The sequence below is a fragment of the Mustela putorius genome, unplaced genomic scaffold (genome assembly GCF_011764305.1).
Source record: "Mustela putorius furo isolate JIRA1106 unplaced genomic scaffold, ASM1176430v1.1 tig00004033_pilon_pilon_pilon, whole genome shotgun sequence".
Taxonomy (NCBI): domain Eukaryota; kingdom Metazoa; phylum Chordata; class Mammalia; order Carnivora; family Mustelidae; genus Mustela; species Mustela putorius.
In genome coordinates this window covers 4,712,696-4,740,188 of record NW_025422169.1, presented here as the reverse complement: position 1 = coordinate 4,740,188, position 27,493 = coordinate 4,712,696, and the positions used below count along the sequence as shown (strand labels likewise).

The window sequence follows — 27,493 nt, the reverse complement described above, 5'->3', positions numbered from 1 at the left end:
GGACTTCATCAAAATCAAAAGCTTCTGCACAGCAAAGGAAACAGTCACAAAAACAAAGAGGCAACCCACGGAATGGGAGAAGATATTTGCAAATGACAGTACAGACAAAAGGTTGATATCCAGGATCTATAATGAACTCCTCAAACTCAACACACACAAAACAGACAATCATATCAAAAAATGGGCAGAAGATATGAACAGACACTTCTCCAATGAAGACATACAAATGGCTATCAGACACATGAAAAAATGTTCATCATCACTAGCCCTCAGGGAGATTCAAATTAAAACCACATTGAGATATCAACCTGAGGGTTTTGAAAGGGTGGGGGGGCGTGGGAGATTGGGGAGCCAAGTGATGAGTATTACGGAGGGCACGTATTGCATGGAGCACTGGGTGTGGTGCAAAAACAATGAATACTGTTACACTGAAAAGAAATTTAAAAAAAAAAAAAAGAGAGTGGGAACATATGGAGCTGGAACCAATTTTCTGGTTTCTTATTTTATCAAGCACTTTTTTATTTTGAGATAATTATAGATACACAGTAGGGTGTAAGAAATAATACAGAATATCCCATGTAATCTTTACTCAGTATCCCCTCATGGTACCATCCTGAAAAACAATAGCACAGAATCACAAAAACCAGGGTTTTGACATTGATGCAATCCACTGATCTTATTCAGATTTTCCCAGATTTATGCTGATTTGTGTCTGTGATTTTTTTTTCACGTGTGTGTTCAGGAATACTTCACCACAATCTAGACACAGACCATACCCCCCTCTCTCTTGTGTTCTTACTCCCTCCTTTTTCCGCAGCTTGACTGAGACGCAGTTGATAGATAAACTCTATGTATTTAAAGTGTACCAACACAATGATTTGGCAAACATGTTCATTATGAAATGATTCCCACAATCAGGTTAATTAATACACCCATCACCCCAGATGGTTAACAATTTGTGTGTGCGTGTGAAAGAGAACACTTAAGATCTAATCTTTAAGCAAATACCAATTTTACAATATACTATTATTAACTCTAACTACCCTGCTGAATGTTAGGTCCGTAGAACTTATAACAGAAGTTGTGCCTTTGACCAACATCCCTGCATTCCCCCCGCCATGACGACACGAATGTTAGAATTTTTTGTTATTACTCAGGGTCCACGAGGCTCTGTTCATTTTTTCCCCCTGGTTACTTTCTCTCCCTCCTGTTCCCATTGGATGATTTATGTTGTTTTAGCTTCCACTACACTAATTATTTCTTCTGTACCTTAATGGCTGTCGAGTCTATCCTTTGAGATTCTTCTTTCTTTTTTTTTTTTAAAGATTTTATTTATTTATTTGACAGAGAGAAATCACAAGTAGATGGAGAGGCAGGCAGAGAGAGAGAGAGGGAAGCAGGCTCCCTGCCGAGCAGAGAGCCCGATGCGGGACTCGATCCCAGGACCCCGAGATCATGACCTGAGCCGAAGGCAGCAGCTTAACCCACTGAGCCACCCAGGTGCCCCAAGATTCTTATTTCATTTATTGTTTTTTTCAGTTCTAAAATTTCCATTTTGTGTCTTCTATTTCTTTATTGAAATTTTCTATCTTTTCATTTTTTCCCAGTTATTTGCCATTGCTTGTTGAAACATTTTCATGATGGCTGCTTTAAAATTTTTCTGATAATTTTCATATCTTGGTCTTCTTGGTGTAGGGCATCTGTTGCTTGTCCTTTTTCACTGGGTTTGATAATCTTGTCCTTGGTATTATGAGTGATTTTTAATTGAAATATGGCCTTTTGGTATTGTGTTTTATTTTTAAAATTTTTTTAAATTTTATTTATTTATTTGACAGAGAGAGATCACAAGTAGGCCGAGAGGCAGGCAGAGGGAGAGGGGGAAGAAGGCTCCCCGCTGAGCAGAGAGTCCGATGTGGGCCTCCCAGGACCCTGGGATCATGACCTGAGCTGAAGGCAGAGGCTTAACCCACTGAGCCACCCAGGTGCCCTTTATATTGTGTTTTAATTAAGTTTTAGATTCTTTTAAAAGGTCTGCTAAATTTGTGTAGTGTGGTAAACTCACAGAACAAAAGAAGAAAAAGATTCTTATGGACAAGTAAAAAGCTTGAAAGTATACTAAATGGTTAGCTTTTTTGGGGGAGGGGACTATGATCAAAGGATTAACATTTCAACCTCAGTGACACAGAAAAAAGCAAAAATACTAAAAAGCTAAGGTAGTAAAAGGTCAGGTTGTTTGATATGTATTTTCATTGACTTTGCGGGGGGGGGGGGAGGTAAAGACAGGGTTTAGTGACTTTTATTTCCAGATCCAGGGACTAAAGCCACATTCAGCCTATCAGGCTAAACAATGTGGGATAAACCAGATACCGTCTCATCCGTGAGCTGTTTGCCCATCATCAACCAGAGTCCAAGAACTCCAGGGCAACCAGACACCGCTGTCAATTCTCATCATAGAATGGATAATCTGGATGACTAACAAATCTAGAATGTAAAGGGAGAGACTTAGTCAAGTTTGTTTCTGGCCTGGGTAAAGAGAGGTTTCTTTTAAACTGGTTTAAGTATGAATATTAATGGAACCTTCTTTTTGGATAGGTACAAAGTCACCCGGTTTTACAATAATCATGTCCCACTGCCTGACACTGTTAGGGATACAATGTAGAGAATATACTTACCTGCTCATGATCACAGGTACAAAAACAAACCAAAATGTCGCCTTTTTGCAGGTATTGTAGTAGTCTACAACCTAAGGAGATAAGCTCTTTGTGTTGCCATTTTAAACTCCCAAGAGGGCAGAAATGAATTCTGGCTCTTTTAAAACCATGACAACCTAGTTTAATCCATCAAGTTAACAAATATTTCAAGGCAATGACGAGGAGAGTGAGGAGACTGTCACTGTGGTTCAGTTTCTTGCAAGCACTTGGAAGTAATTGATCTACGTCTTGGTGAGAAAGTACTTTTTAGACGTGGGGTGGATACAGTGGTTATGATATAAGATACTTCATCGGGGGGTTTTCATTTTAGCAAGGGAGGTAGACCCCCCCATATATAGTAATAATTTTGAGATAAGAAGTGCTAAATCACTAAACAATTAATTACTAATTAAAATGACCAGTGTTAACTGCCAAGGAATACTGCCCATGTCTCCACTCTCTGCCCTTCCCTCTCTATCATATGATGGTATTATTCATTCAACAAGCTTTTATTAATGACTGGGGGAGACGGTAGGTATTTAAATCCTGCCCTAGGAATCTAACACTTCGAAGGAGGTCAATAGGAAATCAACAACATAAATCAATAAATGGCATGGGATGCTAATTAGGAATGTATGCCAAAGGGAAAACGAAGTTGAGTAGAGACAAAGGCGTTGCTGGGCAGAGTTGCATTCCTAGGTAAGGTGACAGAGAAAGCACCACGGAGGTGTCCCCTGGGGGAGGACATGAAGGAGGTGAAAGAATGGGCATCCAGCCATGGGGAGGGAGAGCATTCTAGGCAGAGAGAACAGTCAGTGCAAAGGCCCTGGGATGGGCCTGGTGTCTGTGCAGAACAGCCAGGCCTTGGGGCTGCACTGGTGTCAGCAGGCCGAGAGCAGAAGGACATGGAGGCGGACAGCGAGGCCCCTGCAGGTGTCGTAAGGAACTTGGAACTTGGCTTTCACTCTGAGTGAGAAGGTAGGCTACCAGATGTCAAGAAAGAGGAGTGCCTGTCCACTCTGGCCTCCAGGTGTGGACAGGAAGTGCCAGCTCTGGGAGACGGAGCAGACGGCAGATGGCTACCTGAGCAGGAAGACTTTGGGCTGTGTGTGTGCGTGTGGGTGTGCAGCGGGGGGTGTCTGGACATCCCATAGGAGCTCAATTGTAGACATGGTGGGTTTGAGGTTCATATTCCACACCCAGGTGCTGCTGAGTAAACAGATACACCAATCCTCATAGGTCTGGGCTGGATCTAATTTGGGGAGTGTGTATTTATTTAGATGGTGTTTAAAGCATGAAACTGGATGAAATCGCTGATGAGGTCAGTGCAGATAGGAAAGAGAAGAAGTCCAAGGACTGAGTCTCTCCAAAGTTAAGAGGTCAAGTGCATGGAGAGGAGCCTGCAAAGAACACGAGAAGGACCAGCTAGGGAGACCAAGGGAACACAGACAGGATCTGGGGAAGGAAAGCCAGGAGCACGTTTCTAGGAGGAGAGAGCGATCCACCAGCTAAGACAAGATGAATGAGGAGAGAAGGTCATGGTGGACCATGAGGAAAGAGTTTTGGTGAAGTGGAGAGCAGGTGCCTGCTTTGTGTAGGTTCAGAGAAGGGAAAGCCTGGAGGGAAAGCCTGGAGGCAGCAAGTATAGACTTCTTCCAGAAGTTTCCCTGTGAAAGGAGAAATGTTGAGCGACTCCAGAGTGAAGTTGGCTCAAGAGAAGATTTTTGGTTTTGGTTTTAAAGATGGGAGCATGTTTGAATGCATCTTGGAATCATCCCAAGGGAAGGGAAAAGTTGGTGGTGGAGGCAGACTATGGGATTTCCCCAGGTTTCCTAAAGGCCACTGAATAGCAGAGAGAAGGACAGAAGTCAAAGGTATCTGCAGGGAACACCAGCCCCTGGAATGCAAGTGGGGCGGGGACAGAGGTGGGAGAGAACAGGGAACATGGGGTCGGAAGGTCAGAAGGAAAAATGTTTCCCAGCCACTTCCTAAAAGATGAGGCCCCCCTCTGTGGATTGAGACCAATGGAGTCCCTGCTGCCAGTGTCTACAGCTCACCGAGCTACTTACTCATCTGGAAAATAGCGAATGTTTTTGTTTAGGCCATCTAGACTTTCCATGTCCTCTGGTGTCAACTGGAAATTGAAAACCTGTCAGAAACATGAGAAGACGGATTCCTTTTCCCTGCATCTATGACTGCCCCCGTCCCTCTGGAGACGTCCCTCTGTTTATCCAGAGATGGATGCAGGTTTTATGAGAGGATGGTCATGAACCTGGGGTTCATTCCCCTGCAGGAGTGTGGCAGTGTGTCCACTGAACCCACAGGCCCCTCGGGGGCACTGGGCGGGTGTGGGGTGGCTGGAGCAAAGGAATCCTAGACAGGGTCAAGCCCAAATCACATCTCATCTAACTCCTTCATTTCACAGCTCAAGAAATCAAGGCCATACTGTGGGGTTTAAAAAAAAAAAAATGGGATCAGGACCCAAACCTGACCCTCTGGAGTTCTTTCCCAACACCAGCTTCCCTCTTTGGAGTAGCCGGAGGAGAGAACAGTTACGTACGGCCCTCAGACACATACAGAACACACGGAGCTAAGCTTTGTCCAAGAAGAGCTCAGGAGCCCCACAGATAACCCAGACCACAGGGAAGTGAGGTGCCTCCAACAGTCCCCAGCTTCCCATGCCCTACGACATACCTGGAAGTTCTCCTGAATTCTCTTCTCATTGAAGCTCTTTACCAAGGCCACCAGGCCCCGCTGCAGCTGGAAACGCAGGGCCACCTGGGCGGGAGTGCGCCCATGCTTTGCAGCGATGGCGTTGAGCACCGGATCCTTCAGGAGAACAGGGCAGTTCTTGTTCACCCTGGAAGGGAGGCAGAGGAGCTGTGTGCCTGGGCTATGTGGCCGCTTGCTCTGGGGTGCTTCCACCTCTGAAATCTGCCTTGTTACCCTCTGGCTGTCTTCACCCCTGTTTCTGCTTCTTTTGGTAAATCCAGACAAGGACCAGAGAAAGAAAGACAGATAAGGACTCTCAGGTATTTTTTTTTTTTTTAACATTTCTGAGAAATGTGGTAGAAGATTGGATAAGTCAAGAAGATAAAAATGTCCAAAGTAGGACCCAATAATCTCCCTGATTTTTTAAGAATTATTTTAGAAGAATTTCAAAAATGTTTCAGTGAATGACCTGTTTTATCAAGGGCTAAAAGGTGCATTCTTACATTGCTCTTCAAGAGATAAACTGAGACTTACAGAAGATGTCAGTTGCCTCCTCTCTCTCAACTATACTCAACTATCAACTGCCAGAATCGTGGTATGGGCTCCCTTTGTCACTCTTGAAGGCCAGAGCTTTCAAATTGTGGGAACATTCTCATCAGTGATTTTATTGCCTAATAAAATATTTTACTGGCAATATTTTATTGCCTAATAGTGTTATTCAGTCATGACAACGTAGGCTCGTTAAAGGGTTTCCAGAATGGATTACTCCTGCTGTCTACCGTCAACCTTCCCCCGAGGACTGAGCAATAACTCCAGTACCTATGGTGTCTGTGGTTAGAATAAGTGCACAGAGGTCATTACCACTCCTTCCTAAAGTCAGTCCCTAAGGCAGCGTATGCAGTCAGGATGATGTCCTTGGATTTGCAGAACTCCCAGAGTTTGCTCTGGTTGAGGTAAGGGTGACACTCCACCTGCAAAACGCCAGGCACAATGGTTGAACACAGGACCACAGCCACCAGATGGGTGAGGAACAGATAGGGCTGCACCACGTGGTGGCAAGTGCATTTTGTGCACACGATTGTCACCCACAGCGGTACCAGTGGAGCGGCCTGAGGCTGACCCCTGATTACCACCCAGAGACAGCACAGCAGCGCTGAGAAACATGCTCGGTGCTCAGAGGAGACAAGCTTCGGGTGAGCGGTTGCCTGACAGGCTCAGTCTCTCTGACTGGAGAGCACAAGGCGGGCTTGGGTCAGTCTCACGCACTGCTGGTGTCTACAGAGGAGCAGCTCTGCCTTTCCTAGTTATCCTCAGCCTCACACTGACCTCTTCTCTTCACAGTCACCACACCTGGAAAGCAGTCACTCATCCTCCACATCTGAGCCATGTTCGTTAGGCCAGTTTGGCCCCACAAGCCAGAGTGCTTTCCTCTTTCCCACCACACCGTACTGCAAGGTCTCCGCGTGATCCTAGGAGCCTCCAAATGCCGGCCCTGCTCTGCACCACCGCACCTGTTCCCTTCCCCAGGCTCAGTCTGGTCCCAGGTGTAGAGGGATTTGGGACTTCTGGCCCCTTTACCATCACGTGGAAAGAAATGGCTAGTTGTTATTCATCAGAAACTGTTACCAGTGTCGTGACACGCACACACTGCTAGTAGAGAGGCTTCTGTGCCGTAGATGGTGATCAGTGGTGCTGTCACCTGACTTTCCATCTGACTTTCTGTCTTCCTTCCATGCACCTGGAGAGCAGGAAATCCAGAACCTTTACCCAGAATGCTAACCGCCTTTTCTCTGCTTTCTAGTCCAGATCTAGGTAGGCCAAGACTATTGCCCCAGGCATGGGACAGGTGGGCTGAGGACCAGCTCAGCTCAGCTGGGGACTCTTGGGCTGGCCTTGGCTAGATTCCCTTCCATCAGATCCTCAGATCAATTGGGCTTGAGTTAAACCCCAAGTGGTTAGGCTGCAGGGTAGTAGTCTCCACTGTGGGGTGGGCCTGAACAGAAACAGAACGTTCTGGCCATTTTTCAAGCTGGCCACTTCCCCTTCCCCCTGATAGAAGCATGAGTGTTCACTGGGAAATCCTGGTAGGGTTTCTGGGGGTACAAGCTATGAAAGTCTGGGGACCATCCCATAGATGAGCCCCCTGGAGTCTTCAGCTCTGGTACTCTGAGCCTCCAGCAAGTGAGCAGCTCTGTTTGACGCTTTCCTGCCCCACGGGGACCCTCTCAGTGGCTGTGTTCCTAGAAAGCCGCAACTCTCTGCATCTGTCTGTCTGCCTCTCCAACTGTCGGGGCCACAGCTTGCCCTGTGACCTCAATCCTCTGATGGATTGAGAGAGTAGCTGGTTCTCCATTGGTCCAGCTTTTTCATTATTGTTCGGATGCAAAGGACAACCCCGTCGCTTCTTACAAGCCCGATCCCAGACCAGAGGGTGCCAGAAGCACTTTCTACTGCACACCTTTCTCGTTGCTTTTCCCCTGATTCTGGTGGTCAGATCAGAAGGAGCAAAGATCCGGAATGAGATGGCTTGCTGGGCCAGATTAACTCTCTGGGTCACGGCCGCACGTGTTTGCGGCTCGGTCAGTACCACGAACGGGGAGGAAGGGGGGCAGATTGTACGCAGGTCCACAAGCCAAACCAGGACCCGGGTCCACCTGACCTCACCCACCGTCCACGATGGAATTTTTGCCTCACAGGTCACAAGGATCTACACTCTGCCCTAGCTCTTCGGGCCGTGTAGACTCCCCACTAACCAATGGCCTCCACTTGGCCACGTTCTGTTGGCCCCGTAGAGCTCAGGGTCACTGCAGAGGTCGCGACCACTCAGCTTCTTAATTTGTCACCACTACGCAGGTCAAAACCAGTTTATTTACTTTCTCCAAACCCATGATGCCCAAAGTGGAGCTAAACCTCTTCAGCAACGCAGAACACAACTTTTTAGAATTCCCATTTGTATTTTTCATCCAAAAATAAGCCTCGCAAGTATTGAATACATAAACTGCCTCTCCCTCCCGGTCAGCCGGCCCGTGAGAGGTTTTAAAGGAGATGATGTAGACATGGTGAGTGTGGGCCCTGCCGAGCGCAGACGGCCGGCCGCTTACCTCCCGGCTCATCGGACTTCTCACCTTATTTTCTGAGACGAGCAAGTCGTTCGTGTGGCTTATTAAAGCAGGTTTATCTTGACAAGGGGATTTCTTAATTTTTTTTTTTTTACTTGTAAATGTGTTTTTGTGTTAAAATACACCAAACCTAAATTTACCATTTAAAAAAAAAAAAAACAAGTTTACCATTTTGGCCATTTCTAAGTGACGGTTCAGTGGCGTTCACGTATTCACGGTGTGGTGGGCTGATTTCGTACCATCGGGTCTCGGTGGTTGCCTCTTGACACAGAGCTCAAAAGAGTTGCCCCGTTTTCCTCTCACGGGATGCTCCAACTTTGCTGACTGGAGATGAGAAAGCTCGGCGGCGCGTTAGCTTTCATTTTCTAGGACCAACCGCCGTAACACCTAGTCCATTACGTTCCAACCTGACCCTTGGATGTTTTTTTATGAAGCAATGTGGCCTTGGACCTGTCTCAACAACCTGCAATGCGCTCTGTTCTCTGCAGGAGAGGGGGAGGCTGCTAGGGACCTTGCTGGAAGGAGGGAAGAGGAAGCTGAGGACGGAGAAGAGCTTGGGGGCGGATGGGTCCGGCTCACCTGGTTACAGACTGGCTTGTACTTGAGCCCTGGCTTGTTCAGGATCCTCTCCAGGTGCCTGCGGCTGAAGTTGGACACGCCGATGGACTTGGTCAGCCCTAAATCCTTACACTTCTCCATGGCCTGAGGAGGAAGGGGTGTGAGGAGCGACCTGTGTAACTCGCGGGGGAAGCGTGATGAACGGGGGTGGGCTCGGCGTGGGGCCTGGGGCCGGGAGAGACCCCGAGACAGAGCAGGAAAGACAAAGCCTCCAAAGGTGCCAGGGTCAATAAAGGGGAAGGAATTAACCACGTGGGAGAATGACAACGAAAAGAATAGGAGGAGAAAAACGAGTCAGAAGATAGAGTAAGTAAAGAAGGCAAGACGTTCAAGACGGAGCCCAAAGGGCCAGGGTGATTTTTAGCTGACATCTAGAAACCCGGAAAACCCTGAGCGATGGCAAAATGGGCCCCAGGAGAGCAGGAGGTGCAGCCCAGGAAGCCCAGGAAGCAGGAAGGAGACCATACCTGTCCCCCAGACCACTGGCTCCCTCTTTTCCCTTTGACCTCATTCCCTATGAAGGTTACCCAAGTCACTCTGGTCCAGTCACAGGCCCCTTGCTGCTCTTGAACATGACACGTTCTCTCTCTCCTTAAAAACCGGGCCTTGGGCGCCGTGGAGTGGCTCAGTTGAGCGTCTGCCTTTGGCTCAGGTCATGACCCCGGGGTGCTGGGATTGAGTCCCGCATCAGGCTCCCTGCTCAGCAGAGGCTGCTTCTCTCTCTCCCTCGGTGCTCCCTCTCTCTCTCTTGCTCTCAGTCTTTCTCAGGTAAAAACAACAGCACGGGACCTTGGCCTTCCTTCTACGTGCGTCACCCTCCCTCCAGGCACCCACACGATCAGTTCCTTGCCCACTGCCGGCTGGCCCAGGAGGCCCTACCCTGCCCATCTGCATCCCGTAGCTGCCCTGGCGTTCTCGGTCCCCTTAGCCAGCTATGCCTTCCCATTCCTCCCCCGTGCCAGAGCACCTTCCTATCCATGCGGCCGGACATCTTGATTTGCCCCCTGAAGCAGCCCGAGAACTTAAAAATACTCAGCACTGAGTACACCATAGGCACTCAAAAAGTACTTGCTGAGGTATTGAATGGGGGAGATGTGAAGCCAAGGCAGAGGGACATCCAGGGACTCATCCAGGGCTACATGGGAGCAGAATTGGACAAGACACACATCTCCCGAGTTCCTTGTCCACCCTCTGTCTCCCAGCACGCAGGGACATAGGTGGCATCTTTGGGGCTGTACTCACCTCCCATGTGGCACAGAGATCTACTGTGTCAAAAATGACTTCTCCATCTTTGTCCTTTGGGATAAATTCCTCCCCAGGCTGGGACACAGAAAAGAATGAGCGGTTGTAGAAAGCTATCTTTGGCCTCGTCCAAGCCATCTAGAGCCTAGAGACCTTGAAGCTCATGCAGCAATCTATTCTTGTTCTTGAAAGAAATGGAAAGATTAGGGTAGAGGGAAAGAAAGTACCTGGAGGAAGTGTCCTTCCTAGAAAGTGTGCTTTTAACTGCTAAGGGTTTAATAAATATTGTTTGTGTCAAGGGCAACTTGAGACACCCAAGGCCCCATCCTTGGGAGAAGTGAGGGTGATGCCAGTTGGGAGCTCTTTGGCCCCCAACCCTGTGGGACAGGAGGCTCCCACCCCCGCTTTCCACCTGGAGGGGCCTTACAAGAGCGTGACTCGTCCGCATCTCCAGGCCTGAGTTCCAGACTCACTACATCTCTTGTGCGCCAACTGGTCTCCACACTGGGACATTCCCCAGACAGGAAAGGACAGAGGCTGAGATTCAGGAACATGGGGTCTTGAAAATACAGGCAATGCAGTTACAAGAGTGAAGCAAAGCCATGGAAACCAGTGAACTCTCTTCACTCTGGGGCTGGAAGGGAATATTAGAGCAGAAAAGAAGGGGAATCTCAAAGTATTATGCATCTTTCCTCCTCATCTTTAATAACTATATCCTCTGTTGTATTCAGCTACTAGTTGTTACGTTGATCATCAATGTAAAATAACTTTTGCTAACCTTCAAAGCTACTGGGAAATGAATGAGATAAAGATTCACATAGCTCAACCCAAGCTTCCTCAGAGATGTGTCCAGGCTGGTTCGAACCAATTCTGGCCGGAAGAAGGTTCCCCACACCTGCAGAGGTTGGAAGAGAAATGGTATGAGATGGGTTTTTTTAAGAGTCTTTAGGAGAAATAAAGTACAAAATTCACTATTTGCGATGCAGACAAGATACTATATAAAGACTCCACCAAAAAAAAAAAAAAAAAAAAAAAAACTATGAGAACTGATAAATTCAGAATCCAGTAAAGTGGCAGGCGACAAAATTAATATATAGAAATCTGCTGCATTTCTATACAATAAGGATGCAGTAGAAAAAGAAGTTAAGAAAAGCAATCCCATTGATAATTGCACGAAAAAGAATAAAATTCCTAGGAATAAATTTAATCCAGAAGATAAAAGACCTGGTTTCTGAAAATTATAAGACCTTGATGAAAGAAATTAAAGATGACACAAAGAAATGTAAAGACATACCATGCTTGCAGATTGGGAGAATTAATATTGTCAAAATGTCCATACTACCTAAAGCAGTGTACAGATCCAATGCAATCAGGCTCAAAATACCAACAGCAACTAGAACTAGAACAAACAATCCTAAAATGTGTCCATCCTTATGGACAAGTCTCCTCACATGTCTCTAAAATGTGTCCATCCTTATGGACATGTCTCCCGAGGCATGGGAAACAAAAGCAAAAGGAAACCACTGAGACTACACCAAAGTAAAAAGCTTCTGCACAGCAAAGGAAACACTCAACAAAACCAAAAAAGCGACCTACAGAATGGGAAAAGATATTTGCAAATCACATAGCTGATAAGTGGTTAATATCAAAAATACATAAAGAACTTATACAACTCAACACCAAAAGAAAAACATAATCTGATTAAAAATGGCAGAAGACCCGCATGGACATTTTTCCAAAGAAGACATGCAGATGGCCAACAGGCACATGAAAAGATTCTCAACGCCAGAGAAACCCAAATCAAAACCACAATGAGATACCGCCTTGTTTCTGTAAGAACAGCTAAAATCAACAACATGAGAAACAATAGGTGTTGGCGGGGACTCGGAGAAAGGGGACCCTCCTGCACTGCTGGTGGGAGTGCAAACTGGCACAGCTGCTGTGGAAAGCAGTATGGAGGGAGCTTCCTCAAAAACTAAAACTAGAAATGCCATATGATCCACTACTCTAATTCCACTTTGGGGTATTTACCCAAAGAAAATGAAAACACTAATTCAAAAAAGACACATGCATCCCTATGTTTATTGCAACATTGTTTACAACAACCAAGATATAGAAACAATTCAAATGTCCATTGATAGACGAAAGGACTAAAAAAATGGGGTATATAGGTATATATGTAAAATGGAATATTGTCCATAAAAAGTGAAATCTTGCCATTTGTGACAGCATGGATGGACCTAGAGGATATTATGCTAAGTGAAATAGAAAAAGAAAAATGCTATATGATTTCACATATATGTGAAATCTGAAAAGCAAAACGAATGAACAAATAAATGGAAACAGATTCATAAATACAGAGGAGAAAATGGTAGCTGGTAGTTGCCAGAAGGGAGGGGAGGCAGGGAACGGGTGAAACAGGTGAAGGGGACCAGGGAGTACGGACTTGCAGTCATACGGTAAGCAGATCATGAAGAATGGAGAGTATATACAGTCAACAATGCAGCAACAGTGTTGTATGGTAACGGACGGGGGCTACACTTATCGTGGTGAGTGTTGCGTAATGGAGACCTGTCAAAACACTCTGTTGTATGCCTGGAGCTAATAAATACTGTATTTCAACTCTGCTTCCATAACAAAAATGCTCTATCTTTTAACTCCATGTCAATAAAAAAATTGTTTTATTTTAATATGGCTTAGTTGATTGACGCATCTGGGGCTTACTGCCTCCCCTTCTAGCCTGAGTAAAACCAAATAAAACTATTTGATTCAGCTTTAAAAAAATAATAATCAAATGGCAAATAAACAAGCGCAGATCCACATGCCGTCACTGGGAAGTGACAAATCATCCCGGCAAGCTTCTACGTTCTGTATCCTTGTAGCTTCCTTTTCATACAGAATGAAGACAATGAGGTAGAAATGGACAAGTATGGCCCTACACAGAGGGTGTCAGACTCTAGAACGTGAAGGAATTACTTGGTCTGCCTGTACAGAACGCACCCCTGGGTCCTACCTCAACACAATAAATCGCAGTCCCTGGAGACTGAGCTGGGAAGTTGCATATTAAACAAGAACCTTAAGAAGCTGTGATTCAGAAAAGTGCACCTTGACTGTATTAAATGATCCAGTGTTCCAGAGATAAATGGACCCTATAGGGATTTGGGGGGAGGAGGGCACTTTAGTCAGCTTATTTTAGGAAGTAATAGTGTAAGGAAAATCAACCAAATTTGCTAAAGCCAAGGAAACAAAAGGAGACAAGGAGATGAGAGTAAGACGGTGATACCATGTCTAACACGGTCATAAAGGAAGCTTCATCTTCTGGAGTGAAAAGGGAGAGATACCTGTTCACAGACCTGCCTAGGATTCACTTGTGTGGACTTCAACCCTCTCTTCATGGACTATTTCACCTCACATTTAAATATTTGGTTCCAGGGCGCCTGGGTGGCTCAATTGTTAATCACCTGCCTTCGGCTCAGGTCATGATCCCAGAGTCCCAGGATCGAGTCTCACACTGGGCTCCCTGCTCAGTGGGGAATCTGCTTCTCCCTCTGACCCCCACCCCAATTGTTCTTTCTCTCTCTCTCAAATAGAATAAAATCTTTTAAAAAGCTATTTCCAGCAGTAATCGGCTCTATGCACACTACTAGAATAATGCCTCTTGGATTCCCTTTCCAGTCTGAATTAAGCACGTAAGTTCTTCTATTTCTTTCAGATATGATATCCATGGATATGAGAAATACTAGGAGAAAATGGCTCACAAGTTTAAATATATATATGTGTGTATGGACGTCTAGGTGGCTCACTTGCTTAAGTGTCTTAAGTTTTTTTTTTCTTTTTCTTTTCTTACCTTATTATGTTATGTTAATCACCATATAGTACATCATTAGTTTTTGATGTAGTGTTCCAAGAGTCACTGTTCATGTCCAAGTCTTGATTTTGGCTCAGGTTAAGATCTCAGGTCATGAGACTGAGGACAGAGCAGGCTCTGTGCTCAGCAGGGAATCTGCTTGAGAGTCTCTCTCTCTCTCTCTCTCTCTCTGCCCCTCCCCCTGCTGACGTGCATGTACACACTCTCACTCTCTAAAATAAATAAATTTTTGTTAAAAAGTTAACAACAGGGGCACCTGGGTAGCTCAGTGGGTTAAAGCCTCTGCCTTCGGCTCAGGTCATGATCTCAGGGTCCTGCTCAGCAGGACCCCCCCTCTCTCTGCCTGCCTCTCTGCCTACTTGTGATCTCTGTCAAATAAATAAATAAATTCTTTTTCTAAAAAAGTTAACAATGTACATAAGTACTTTCACAAACATTAATTTCATCCTTGTGGTAGTTCTCTTTTCCAACATCATAGAAAAGAGAACTTCCACGTCATTATTCACAGACACCGAGGGAACTATACACAGAACCTTCGTCGTGTAGAATATGTCCTCTCTCTTCACGGTGCCATCAGCAATCTTCTTCCCGATGGCCCTCCCGATCTCTTCCTCATTTTGATACAAATAAGCCGAGTCAATATGGCGGTAGCCTACATCGATTGCTGTCTGGACGGCCTCTTCCACCTTACTCTTCGGGACCTAGAAGACCACAAAGACAAGGACCTACTGGATTCTGGAATGGCCAGTTCCACAAGCAGAGGTATTCTGCAGAACCTATTGTTTTGCTAAGGGCTGAGAGCTAGAGGCGACAGAGGTAAATATTTAGAACCTTAGCAGTAAATGTTTAATAACTGATTCTCTGAAGAGAAGAAGTCCTGATTTATGGCATTTGCTAGTTTCTGTGGTGTAAATCCTACCACCACGGCTAACTTCAAGCTACGAACACTAGGAGAAGGTGCTCACCATCGGATCTCGTGAGCCCATAAGCTGACCCAACTTGTCACTGGTTTTAACCCCCCTGCCTCTGGATTTACATGATCTGTGGGTTTAGCCAATCTATAGAATTATAGTCCAAGTTATTTCAGTCTGTAAGAGATTATTACACTGATGGCAATTCAGGAGTCTGAGACGCAAATTATCTCTCAATTCAATGAAAGTGCAACTGTACACAGAATAAATTAATGATTTACCTATGGCAACTTGGGAAAACACTTCAAACAACCTTTGAGGAAGGATAGAGATGTAAAAGAAAGTAAACTATTCTTTCATGCAAAAATACCTCGTCATTAAGTGTGTTGTTATGGTGGTCTGTAGGTGACATTTTCTCCTAAAACCAGGAAACGACTCGGTTATTGTTCTTAGCTGCCTACGGTTCTGCTGGACTGCCAGGATGGGCTTTCCAAGTTATCTGTAACTTCCCCTCTCTCTGATCCTCCTCTCCCTCACTTAAAAGGTCTCCCGGGGATATTTTTTCATTCGTAACTCCCAATGACACAGACTTAAATAAGAGCCCAGTCCGAGGAAAAGCAACGCTCTGTGCTAGCGTTCTTTCTGGGTCCTCAGCATGACATCCCATGTGACTCTCGTGCTGGAGAATGAACCCTACAACTTTCTTCTAAATAATTATAACCTCCTCCACCAAGAACTGCTGACAATGCGCTCTTGTAAATTTGCAATGTTCAAATGCAAGACATGCATGGCGTTCAGAGTTTCAAGCAGAGAGAGAATTTCCAAGGGCTACTTGGCTCTCCCCACGGCACAATCTTAACAACCTGGCCTCTAAGAGCATATTTCCATTCCAGACCACCAACACGCTCTCTAACATGAATCTTGTCTCTCTCCAGGTCCTTCAGCGGCTGAGATTTCTCTAGGTATTATTCTATGACTGCTGGTGGACAGAGAGCTCTTGGACCCTGGGCGTTACAGAGAAACTTCATGACAAGCAAGCTTGCTGTTAAGTCCCTGCCTCCTGGATCTCATCGATTCCAATGGATTGTGAATGGCTACACAGGACAGCAAGTGAAAGGAACAGAAACAACCCTGCCCACTCCTGGACTGCAGACAGATGACATACTTCCATGTCCCTTGATAGAGCGCCACTCCAACTGTGATCCTTGGACAAGTAGCATCAGAGTCACTGGGTAGCTTGTTAGAAATGTGGATTTTTGAGCTCTATCCCAGATCTACTCATTCAGAACCTTTGTGGGTGCAGCCCCCAATCTGCATTTTTCACAAGATCCTCGGGTGTTTTATGCCTATTAATATTATAAAAGCACTGACTTAATGCAGTAAATAACCTAACCTGGAAGGAAGGTTAGGTTATTACCAATGGAGAGAATGAGGCCCTAGTGCATTTCCTGAATTATGATTCTGGTAAGGACCCTTGTCTGCCACTCTCCATCTCCAATGTCATTTGACTACCTGACTAGGAGCAGAAGTGCCAAGTCCCAGCATAGGCATGAAGTGTCCGTCATTCAGCCTTACAGAGCAAACTTTCATTGGATTCATCTCTTTGCACTCTTCTGGTTTTTAATTAAAAGAAATCTGCCAAGGGGAGAAAATAATGAAATTGCTACTTTTAAAACAGCTTTAATGAGGTATAAGTCACGTACCATAAAACCATCCCTTTAAATTACCCAAGTCAGCAGTTTTTAGTCCATTCATGGAGTTGTGACCAATATACCATTTTAGAACATGTTACCACCCCTTCTAAGACCCAATACTCATAGAAACAATTCCCCATTCCGCTCTCCCTTCAACCCCTGGAGACCTCTTTCTGTCTCTTTGGATCTGCCTATTCGGGAAATTTTATGCAAATGCACTCATACCCTATGTGGCATTTTGTGACTACTTGCATTCACTTAGCATAATGTTTTCAAGGCCAATCCACGTCATACTGGGTAATGTACTTCATTCTTTCTAATGGCTAACTGGCATCCCTTAGTACAGATGTGCCACATGCTTTTTATCCATTCATCAGTTAACAAACATTTGGGGTTTTTTTCTGCTTTTTGCCTATTGGGAATAATGCTTGAGTAAACATCCATGCACATGTTTTTGTGTGGACATACATTTCCAGTTCTCTTGGATCTATACGTAAGCCTGGAACACTGAGTCATACAGCAAACCCAGATTTAATGTTCCGAGAATCTGCCAAGTGCTTTCCAAAATGGCTGTACTGTTGACACTCCACTTCTTGAGAATTCCAATTTCTCTACATCTTCTCTGACAACCATTGCCCATTGTTTTTTGTTAATAGCCATCCTGATGGCATGAACTGATGCTGTGGTTTGATCTGCACTTCCCTGACAATGCGCAATGTGGAGCATCTTTTCATGTAACCCTTAGCTATTTGCTTATCTTCTTTGGAGAAATGTCTACACGAGACCTTGCCTGTTTTTGAATTGGTTATTAGTTTCCTTTACTAACAGATTGTAGGAGTTCCTTACATATTTTGGAAAGGAACTTCTTATCAAATATATAGTTAGCAAATTCCAAATACTTCCATTCCAAAGAACACCTTTTCTCTCTGTTGATGGTTTCCTTTGCTGTACACAGGTTTTTTGATTTGATGTAGTCCCACATGTTTATTTTTGTCTTATTGCTTGTACTTCTAGTGTCTTATTTACGAAATCCTGATCAATGTCACTGAGATTTCCTCCTATGTTTTCCTCCATAGTCTTAAAATTCTAGGTCTACTTTTAAGTCTTTCAACCATTTTGAGTTGAATTTGATGACCCCAAATCCATTTGTATTATTCTAACATGGACTTAGAATGATTAATCTCTGATCAATTTTGTTCTTAAACTATTTAATGAAGCTCTAACCCTGGGCCTACCTCCATTTCTAAGTTTGAATTGATGAATTAAAAGAACAGTTGAGGGGCACCTGGGTGGCTCGGTTGATTAAGCATCTGCCTTCAGCTCAGATCATGATCCCAAGGGCCTGGGATGGAGCCCTGTGTAGGGTGCCCTGCTCAGCAGGGAGTCTGCTTCTCCCTCTTCCTCTGCCCCTCCCCTGGCTGTGCTTACTCTCTCTTTCAAATAAATAAAATCTTTAAAACTAAATAAATAAATAAGCAATTGAAACCCAGGCATTATCTGCTTCATGATATGTTAACAAGGCAAAATGCAAAGGCCTCCTAAACAGTAATTTTGAAAAAAAATAATAATGATGTTTATTCAGATTTTATGATGTTATGGAAAATTATTAAATACATATATTTTGAAGCCTTATCTGATGTTTCCAAGTCAGTTTCTCAAAAGGCAATGCCACATCGGTGTTTACACACTGATCAACAGAGCATGAAAATTCCTAGCTCCTTGACCCTGTGGCAGTATTGCGATTCCTCAGCGAAAAATTTCTGAACAGACTCTTGGGCTGTCACCCTCCTTTTCTAGCATTGTACTATCCACAGTACAAGAGGCTGACTAACGCTGTCAGGATAATTTCTGGATTCCGACTCTGTTAATCTTTTCCTCTCCTCTCCTGCCTCAATCGGGTGCATTAAAGCATTTCCTTTCTCTTGCTTCTCAAAAAGGCACTAGACTCCCAGGAAGTCTATTCTGCCGTCCACCTTGCTTACACATCAGAGACGGGCACGACATGTTTGCTAACTACACACACTGTGGCCATCTGTGCAATCCATCCCAATATCAAATCAACACGCTGCACATCTGAAACACGCAGCGGTATACGCCCATGATACCTCAATAAAAATTACTTTTCTGTGGGGCAAGAAAGAAAATGCACATTAAAAATGAAATACCACTTTCACGAGTCTGTTTTAAATTGTGTATTCCCTAAAAAGATCAGCTACAGAGATGGTGACGTGAATGTAGTAAATGAAGATTTCACTGCAGAAACAATGCATGCACGGGTATGAAACTCCGAATGTTGATGATTACTGTGACAGTTATTATTTTATGGTGATTTTGGTCTCTGTTCTGGAGTACCCAATTTTTAAGATCCCTAAAAGCTACTGTATTATTTTTGAAGAAACAGATTAAAATGTATTTTAAAAGTCCCTGGGTTTGTAGATTTTATTGTGTAATTGGTCACAGTGAACTTGCCAGCAGGTGCCCAGCCTGACCAGATTTGGAGTCCCCAAACGCTTTCTCAGCCTGTCCCCTCCTGGTCTCCTCTGCTCAGACCTCGCCTGTCATTACCCTCCAACTCCGTGCCTTGGCCCCACCACCTAGAACTGTTCCATCTCTGCTTGCTGAGTTTAGAAATTCTTCCAAGACCTTTGAGCTTGCCCAAAGCCAGCTCAGCAACTTGCACCTTCTCTTTAGGTTGCATAGTTCATACCAGGGATTGTTCAATTATGAAACACTTGTGGGTATTTTCTGGACTTCGATACGGACTGCTGCCTTGATTCAGGACCTGAAATTCCTATGGGTACTAATTCTCAAAGCTCTCAAACCTCAGTTTCTATTTGCCTGATTTCTCCCTATTATTTAAATTTCCTTTAGCCAACTGCTTTAATAAAGTAACTGTCAACATAGTATAAGATATTAGTGGTTGACAATACCTCACCCTGTAAGAAACGTTCAAATGGAAACATGACGAGCTCATACTTCTAAAATTCTATTGAAGATACTGTTTCTGGTCCTGTCTCTCCTAAAGGAGGCAAACAGGATCCAGGAGCGTCTCCACCGACCCCTACTTCTCATGCGTGATACCAGTGACCAGAGTTTACTCGCTAGCTCTGTCTCCTCTGAAAGTAAATCTGCCTTCTCAGAGAGTAGATATTTGTATCTTGCATCCTGAAAATTCAACACAGAACTGAAACCAGAACCGAGGCAGTCGAGAACTGGAAATCGAGGCTTACCACGCCATCAACAAGGCTGATAAAACAAGGTATCCAAGGAAGGAAGCCTGTCAGATCATCTGTGACACTTTGAAAATGAAAATAACATTAACATCGTTATTTGGAAGAAACTGATTCTATGAAAGGCCATGAGTTCGCAATTAGAGTGAAAAAGAGGAAATTAGTATAAAGGTTAGGAAAAGGCGGTTGAAATATTAAAGTAGGACGAACACAGATAAAATACGTTGAATTTGTCACTGATTTTACTAAGTGAGGTCCCTAACCAAAGATAAATGTGTCATCCAAATCTCGCCATTTAGGCTAATTTTTTGGTTCCAAAACGCTTTACTTCTGAATACTAAAAGTTGGAAGTCACATAATTTTCAAGTATCATGAAATATTATCCATCTTTTGGATTTTTCAGCCATTAGAAAACATGTCTAAGTCATTTTTAGCTTGTGGGCAATGCGCACACAGGCAGTGAGTCCTGCCCACTTTGTGGATCTCTGCTCCATATCATTAGTAGACATTTATAATATCTACAATTATCTTTCTATCGATTAGGTCTTCACTGTGATAAAATCTGCATAGCAATGATTATCATTTTGACGGTCCAGTGCCATTAAAGGGATTCACAACATTTTGCAACCATCAGCACTAACTCTAAGCAAGACATCTTTGTCATCCCCAACAGAATTCTGCGCGTGTCCAAAAATTTCCTTCTGGCTCGTTCACTACCGAAGTGTAGAAACACAACTGATCTTATCCTCACAGTAATTGACATCAAGCACTGTGTAGCATTTCCCACCGCTTTTCTTTCCTTTTCTTAGATCCCTAATATTCACTATAACACACCTGCTAATTTCAAATATTGAAGAGCTCTGACGGCCCAGGACCAAAGGAAAGCTGGTTTCCTGTGAACTTCAAAGCCGTGGTTCTCAAAGCGGAGTCACAGGACCCACGGAGGCCCCTGCGGTCCCTTTCTGAGGCACAAGAGAAAGACTATCTTCATGATGCCAAGGGGCTCTTTTCTTTTTTTATCCTCATTATCTTACAGGTCTACAGTGGAGTTTTCCGTGCTTTACGTGGTGTGGGTTGTTGTACCAGATGGAGTGCAGAAGCGGACTGGATATTCCAGCTGTCTTCTGTTTGACCCCTCACTCAACTTTCAAGAAATATCATACAATATCACTCCTGATCCCTAATGGGCTTAGGAAATAAACTTATGAAACTTATGGAAGAAGAGATAAACCTTGTTGCACATACAAACGTCAAAACATTGCATGGCAAAGTTCACTTTCATCAGAGTTAACAGGCAAACGATAAATCTGGAAAATATTTATCAACTGGATGAAAGGGAGCTTATCTATATGACCTCAAAGAGCTCTTAGAAATTGGCCAGAGGGGCCCCTGGGTGGCTCATTGGGTTAAAGCCTTCTGCCTTCAGCTCAGGTCATGATCCCAGGGTCCTGGAATCAAGCCCCTCATCGGGCTCTCTGCTCAGCAGGAAGCCTGCTTCCTCCTCTCTCTCTCTCTACCTACCTCTCTGCCTACTTGTGATCTCTGCCTGTCAAATAAATAAATAAAATCTTTAAAAAAAAAAAAGAAAAAAGAAAAGAAATTGTCCAGAAAAAGACAAATAGTTTTCAAATATGCTGAAGAAGACAGATGGCACAGAAGAGCGAGCCAAACTCCCCAGAGATCAAGGACATTCTGATTCACCGGCCGTTAGGGAGAAGCTCCACTGAGTCATGACAGATGTCAGCTAGAAGCCATCCGAGGAGCAGAAATGAAAGTGCCTCGTGCTGTCCATCCTGGGTGGGAGCGAGGAGATCGCGATCTCGTCTGCTTCGAAAAGGTACTGAACACTGCCTTTGCAAAGGAGCCCAGCAGCACCGACTGAAAGCCAAGAGGGGGAGAGAGAGAAGGAAAGTTTAAAGGTCGTTTCATACTCACCGCGGCCACTCGGGGCACTCGGCGGGAGCCCTGGGGTTGCAACCGGGCAGAGCCATGGACACCAAGAGCTTATATTGTGGCTTTCCAGAAAGGATCAGGCAAGGTGAGTAGGCTTGGGATTGGCTGGCTCCACTGAACATTATATGGTGTTCCCTGTGACCAACAGGACACTGTGACCAGCCTGGAGCTATTTGGTGCCTCAACACTTCTGGATGGGCCAAGGTTTACCAAGAAACACCAAGTTCCCATTTTATGGGTATTAAAATGTCAGCTTACCAAAATTTAAAGTCTGTCTGAGATGCCTGGCGGGCTCAGTCGGTGGAACGGACAACTCTCAGGGCCATGAGTTCAAGCCACACATTGGGCGTAGAGACTACTTTTAAGAGAATAATGATAAAGTAGAATAAAGTACGTTTACATAGTTGGCCCCATTATACTGTAGCATCCCATGGCCATTAGGTGCACTCGGGGAATGGGGTGGAGATCGCCAGGGAGATTTAGGTAGTTGAGACCTCAGTAACAGAAGACACCTGGAGGGTATAGGGTGAGATCTGGTCACCACGCATCCACAGCAGGGAAGAAAATCACAGCACGGGTCTCTTCCTAGGATGGTAATTACAAGCCCTTGACGCACATCGCAGAGCTGGGCGGCCCCCTGGGCGAGTATGAAAATAAATCCATGACATACTGGGAAATGTTCAGGGCCTAGAGTGACACAGAAGGAAGGGAAAGTATGTGAAACTTGCTTTAGAAACAGCAAGTCCCTCACAGGGTGACTCTGCCTACATCATTCCTGTACATGTAACAGGAGGTTCTGACAATTTTCCAGATACTCCCATGGTCAGTCTCGGTGAAGCCAAGAGCTACATCATTTCAGCAAGTGAGCCTTGTCCTTGATTTAAGCCAATGGCTGGTGGTTGTCTCCACCATTCGAGTGATTAAAGCCTCATGCATTTGCCCTTTGGGCTCTGCAAGTTTTGGCTGCCATGCTCTCCTCTTTGGAAGAGGCAACACCACTTCCTGAGGAATCTACCTTCACTGGGTGAACCATCCTTCCTCCCTGGATGAGTCCTGCACCTGGCTTTGGCAGAAGGATGCTGGCCGGATGCGAGTGGAGATCCCGGAGTGAAGAGGGAACCAGGGAATGGCAGCGGATCCATGAGAAAGGGGGTCCCAATATGGCGGCATGGAGGGCGAGGGGAGGCATGAGTTCCACAGGAGAACCCAATCGGCTGATCTCGGCAGTGATTATGGGAGAGGGTGACGTTAAGGGAAGTCCATGATAGAGTCAAGAGTGGAGAAGGACAGTAGGTGGGAGACAACAGACACGGACTGACCAGCGGGGACAGTCCTCTGGGGGCATGGGAGCGATCAGTGGGAGCCTGGACGGGACAGAGAGCTCCGTGGGCGGAGAGCAGGTGGGCCTCCACAGGGGCTGTCCACACCCACGTAAGTGCCATCCCCTGTCACGACATCAGTGGGCTAATGAGTGCAGGGCAGGGTCAGTAAAGTCTGCTGGGACCATTGGTGGTACCTGCTGGTATCGCTGGGCTCGAGATCTGGACTCGGAAGCATCGGGGAGATCTCCAGGATGGCAGAAGTCTGACCTGCTTGTGGAGCTGTTTCCGAGTCTGACGACACAGCATTTTACAGGAAGCACCCAGGAGGCTGCTGTACATGGAGCCCGTGTACCAAGGACAGTGGGTAAACCGCACACAGTTTGCGCAGACAGGTGCGCTGGGTGTGTACCGGCCCGTGTCATTAAGAGCGCGGGTGAGTCCACTGTAGGCTCTGTGGGCTCCTCTGCAGTCACCATCCGCCTAGGGACCTGGAGCCATCCGAGACATCCATCTTCTGCCTCACATCCTCTGTTTTGGGGGAGGGGGTAGTCCCTCTGAGCTGTCCCAGGCCACACACAGCAGCAAACAGGTCTGCAAACGCTGGGGAGGCACGCCATCCATTTCCAGGAGCCTCAGGGCCAGGGTCGATCTCCCCACGAGGAGGGTCTCTTCCCCCTGGAAAGCCTGTTCTATATCAAGGCCTCACACACACACAAAATACCTTCCACATAATGCCAAACTTCTGTATTATTTAATTGTGCCAGTCCTGTGGCAGAGGTCACGTGCCACAGTGGGGAACCACCCCCAGGAAACCAGATGACTGTCAGCTGAGCGCCTCGAATGGGAATGTAATGGGGTGTGAGACAGGACACCCCAAAATACACCACTTTAGTATATTGATTAATACCTCATGATAAAAATGATTTCAAAGTGACTTTGAACTCAAAGTGACTTTCGATTAAAGTCACTTGAGAAATGGCCTGTGTAAAAACACTCTGTCCCTTCTCTATCCCTTGCAGGAAATAAATTCCACTTGTCAGGGGTACCCTCCCAGCCCTTGGAGGATAAAAGGCATCCTTCCTGCCAGAGAGGAAATTCAGGGCTGAGCCTGTTGTAGAAACAGGGTGACTTTTTCAGTAATTTGAAAGCCCAAGCCCAAACTCCTTTGTCTGTTAAGTCTTCACAAATCTACTGTTTTCTTGTCTTAAAGGTATAAAAGCTGCCTACTTCAGTCACTTCTTTGAGTCCCGTATCTCCAGGAGCTCCTGTATGTATGAAATTAAGTTTGTTTTCCTCCTGTTAATCCGTCTTAGGTCAATTTGATTCTTAGAGCAGCCAAGGAACCCAGGAAAGAGGAAGGGAAAAGTCTTCCTTCCCCACAAGCGCAAGCCAGGCTGGGCAGCTGGGAACACGGGTATCTAGTAAATCATGCTAGCCGTGGGCACCTGGGAGGCTCAGTCGGTCAAGCGTCTGCCTTCAGCTCAGGTCATGGTCTTGGGGTCCTGGGATGGGGTCCCACATCGGGCTCTCTGCTCAGCAGGGAGTCTGCTTTCCCCTCACCCTCTGCCTGCTGCTTCCCCTGCTTGCACACTCTCTCCATCTAATAAATAAATAAAATCTTTAAAAAAAATAAACACAAGAACAAAAACATGCTAGCTGGATGGATGCCAGGAGAGGAGCTGCTGCAGCGAGCTCTGTACACTGTGTGCCCGGGGCGGGAGATGGGATGGGTTGACACGTTCGAGCGATGACGGTCACCTGTACATCACCACTCAGTTCTGCCTGCCTTTAACACTGGACTTAGGGAGCTGTCACATACAGACTGAGTTGCAGTACTTTGAGTTAAGGGATCTTTAATAATTGTGCCTCAGTACCTCGTCCCAGAAGATATGGAGGAATTCTGACCCATTTTAATGGCGAACGAAATTCCACAGCCTTCCATTTTGTGGGTCCCAACAGCAGTGCCCACGATGGGACCGGACTACAGGCGAGAACATCCACTACTATGGGGTCCATTCCCATAAGAGGCCGATGGAGGGGAGGAGGAACCACCACCCCAGAGGCTTGGAAGGTTTAACAACACTAAGTGATATTGAGGGGTGTCAGGGCTCCAGTCAGGAGTTCTCTGGTGATGCATGCCCTTGAATGGGGAACCCACGTCGGAACCCTGGATGGTGCTGGTACCACTGGGACCCGGGCACGCCAATCTCGGAGGGCCACAAATACCGGTTATTACGCAGATCCCATGGCACAAGCAGAGTTATGTCCGAGGGCTGTGCCTGGATTGTAGGATGGACAGCAAGAGCCAGGGGGTCTGTATGGGAGCTTTAGGGGGGTGCCATGGACCAAGATCCCAGAGGGGGCTGTGGCCTGGCCTCTTCTGCAATGGGAATGTCGTGGCCATGAAAGACACCAAGAAGCAGGGGGCTCGTCCTGATGAACTAAACACACGGTCACAAAGAAATGCAATGGCAACATTGTATCTGGGTGGAGGAACTTTTGCCAGGACTGAGGCAGCCGCGCTGACCCTCCCCACCTGTGTCACCATTTCACAGATGCAGGACGGACCTGCAGCTACCACATCCACGTTTCTCTGCCTCGGGGCTTTCTCTGCTCACTGGCACCGCAGCCTGTGACTGTGGGCGGGAAGAGCCAGGACATTAAAGCCCCCCCCAACCACCACCACCACAGGCAAACCTCAAATGACAGGTAGATGCTGGTGTGGGGTTCCTCCAGCTGCTCACCGTTTGGAAGGGCTCTGGGGCTAGAGGCTCCCTAATGCTTCCCAGAGTTCCCGGTGGGATTAACTTTCAGGGGTCCCTCCTCTGACTCTCTCACTTCCTCAGCCCTTTTCCGAGGTTTTCGTACGACATTTTGAATGGGCCATTTTCACTTGACACCTTTCATTCTAGTTCAGGGAGGTCCAAATGGAGGCAGACCTTCCCAGGACAGCTGGAGATATCCGAGAGCGGGCTGCAGGCCCGGTGGTAATACTTTGTCCTGGCCTGGCTGTGGAATAGAGGTGGCACTGGAAAATGCCTTCATTCTTGGGAGAGGCAGTCTGAACAGAAGCATGATGTTTCTAACTTATTTTTAAGAGTTTCCACAGGGGAAACAAAAATGGAGAGAGAAAGATGTAGCGAACTATTAACAAACGGTGAATGACGGTGGAGAGCGGAGGCACGCTCATTACACTGTGCTTTCAAACTTTTAGTACGTTCGACGTTGTTCAAAATAAAAGTTGGGGGAAGATGCAGATGTTTCTCTCTGGTTCTGCAGGAACATAAAAGGGATCCACGAGGAAGCACAGAAGAGCACGTGGGCTGCCACTATCTTCCCGACTGAACAAGAGAGCCGCCACAAGCGCGAGCCAGAAGGGATGGAATCACTGGATTTATCTGGTGAAATCTGTGTTGGCCTGATTTGGTGTTCCCTGTAGAGCAGAAGCAAGGCTCCCCAAGAAGGTCAGGCAGAAGGAAGAGCCCCCATACATAAAAGGAATGGACTGACCTTGAAAGCACTTATAGAAACAGTAAGGTTGGTAAATGTGGTTTAAGGATTAAATTCAAATGCAGGACCTCCTCCATCCAAACGTGGAGCCTTCCTCCTCAACCTTTCCTAATGGCCCAAAGTGAAGAAGCAATTCCCATTAATGTAGGCTAATCAGCTTAAAAATTTCCGAGCATCGCCGATGCAAAAATATCACCTGTGTTGGGCTTTCTGAGACTCAGGGCACATCTCGCCAAGGGAGGCCCAGACCAGCTCAGGGCTCAGAGGCTCCCAGACCAGCTCCGAGCTCCAGCAGCGGATGCAGATTCCGTGTGCAGTTCCTGCGGCTGCCGCCGGCTGCAAAGGTTCAAGGCTCTGTGTTTTCCCCCTTTTCTCCCAAGAGCAAGCAAAAAAAAAAAAAAAAACAATCTTTAACTCTCTTTCAGCTAACGAAAACAGGTACTAATGTAGGTCCTTCATAAAAGCGAAACAATGCAAGGTGAACTTATGAGAAGCAGGGGACACCTGTGACCAAAAAAGAAGCGATCAAGACAAAATGATCTTTATTGGGAAAGTCACACTGATTAACCTCTTTTACATGGAACTCATCAAAATAGACTCTTTTGTCATTGGCTTTGGCAGATA

The 27,493-nt window shown here is 45.9% G+C and overlaps 1 protein-coding gene across 1 annotated transcript; it reads right to left on the bottom strand.

Moving 5' to 3' along the window:
- Positions 1–1,921: 1,921 nt before the first annotated feature.
- Positions 1,922–22,117, bottom strand: LOC101678776 (prostaglandin F synthase 1). The gene is made up of 11 exons (XM_004757918.3): positions 22,020–22,117; positions 20,085–20,151; positions 16,673–16,795; positions 14,783–14,950; positions 11,160–11,276; positions 10,382–10,459; positions 9,101–9,223; positions 6,264–6,373; positions 5,385–5,550; positions 4,760–4,839; positions 1,922–2,481 (listed from the first exon to the last, which is right to left on the bottom strand). Exons 3-11 carry the CDS (start codon positions 16,757–16,759, stop codon positions 2,439–2,441), a joined length of 972 nt encoding a protein of 323 aa, XP_004757975.1. The 5' UTR covers positions 16,760–16,795; positions 20,085–20,151; positions 22,020–22,117; the 3' UTR covers positions 1,922–2,438.
- Between the last annotated feature and the right edge of the window lie 5,376 nt (positions 22,118–27,493).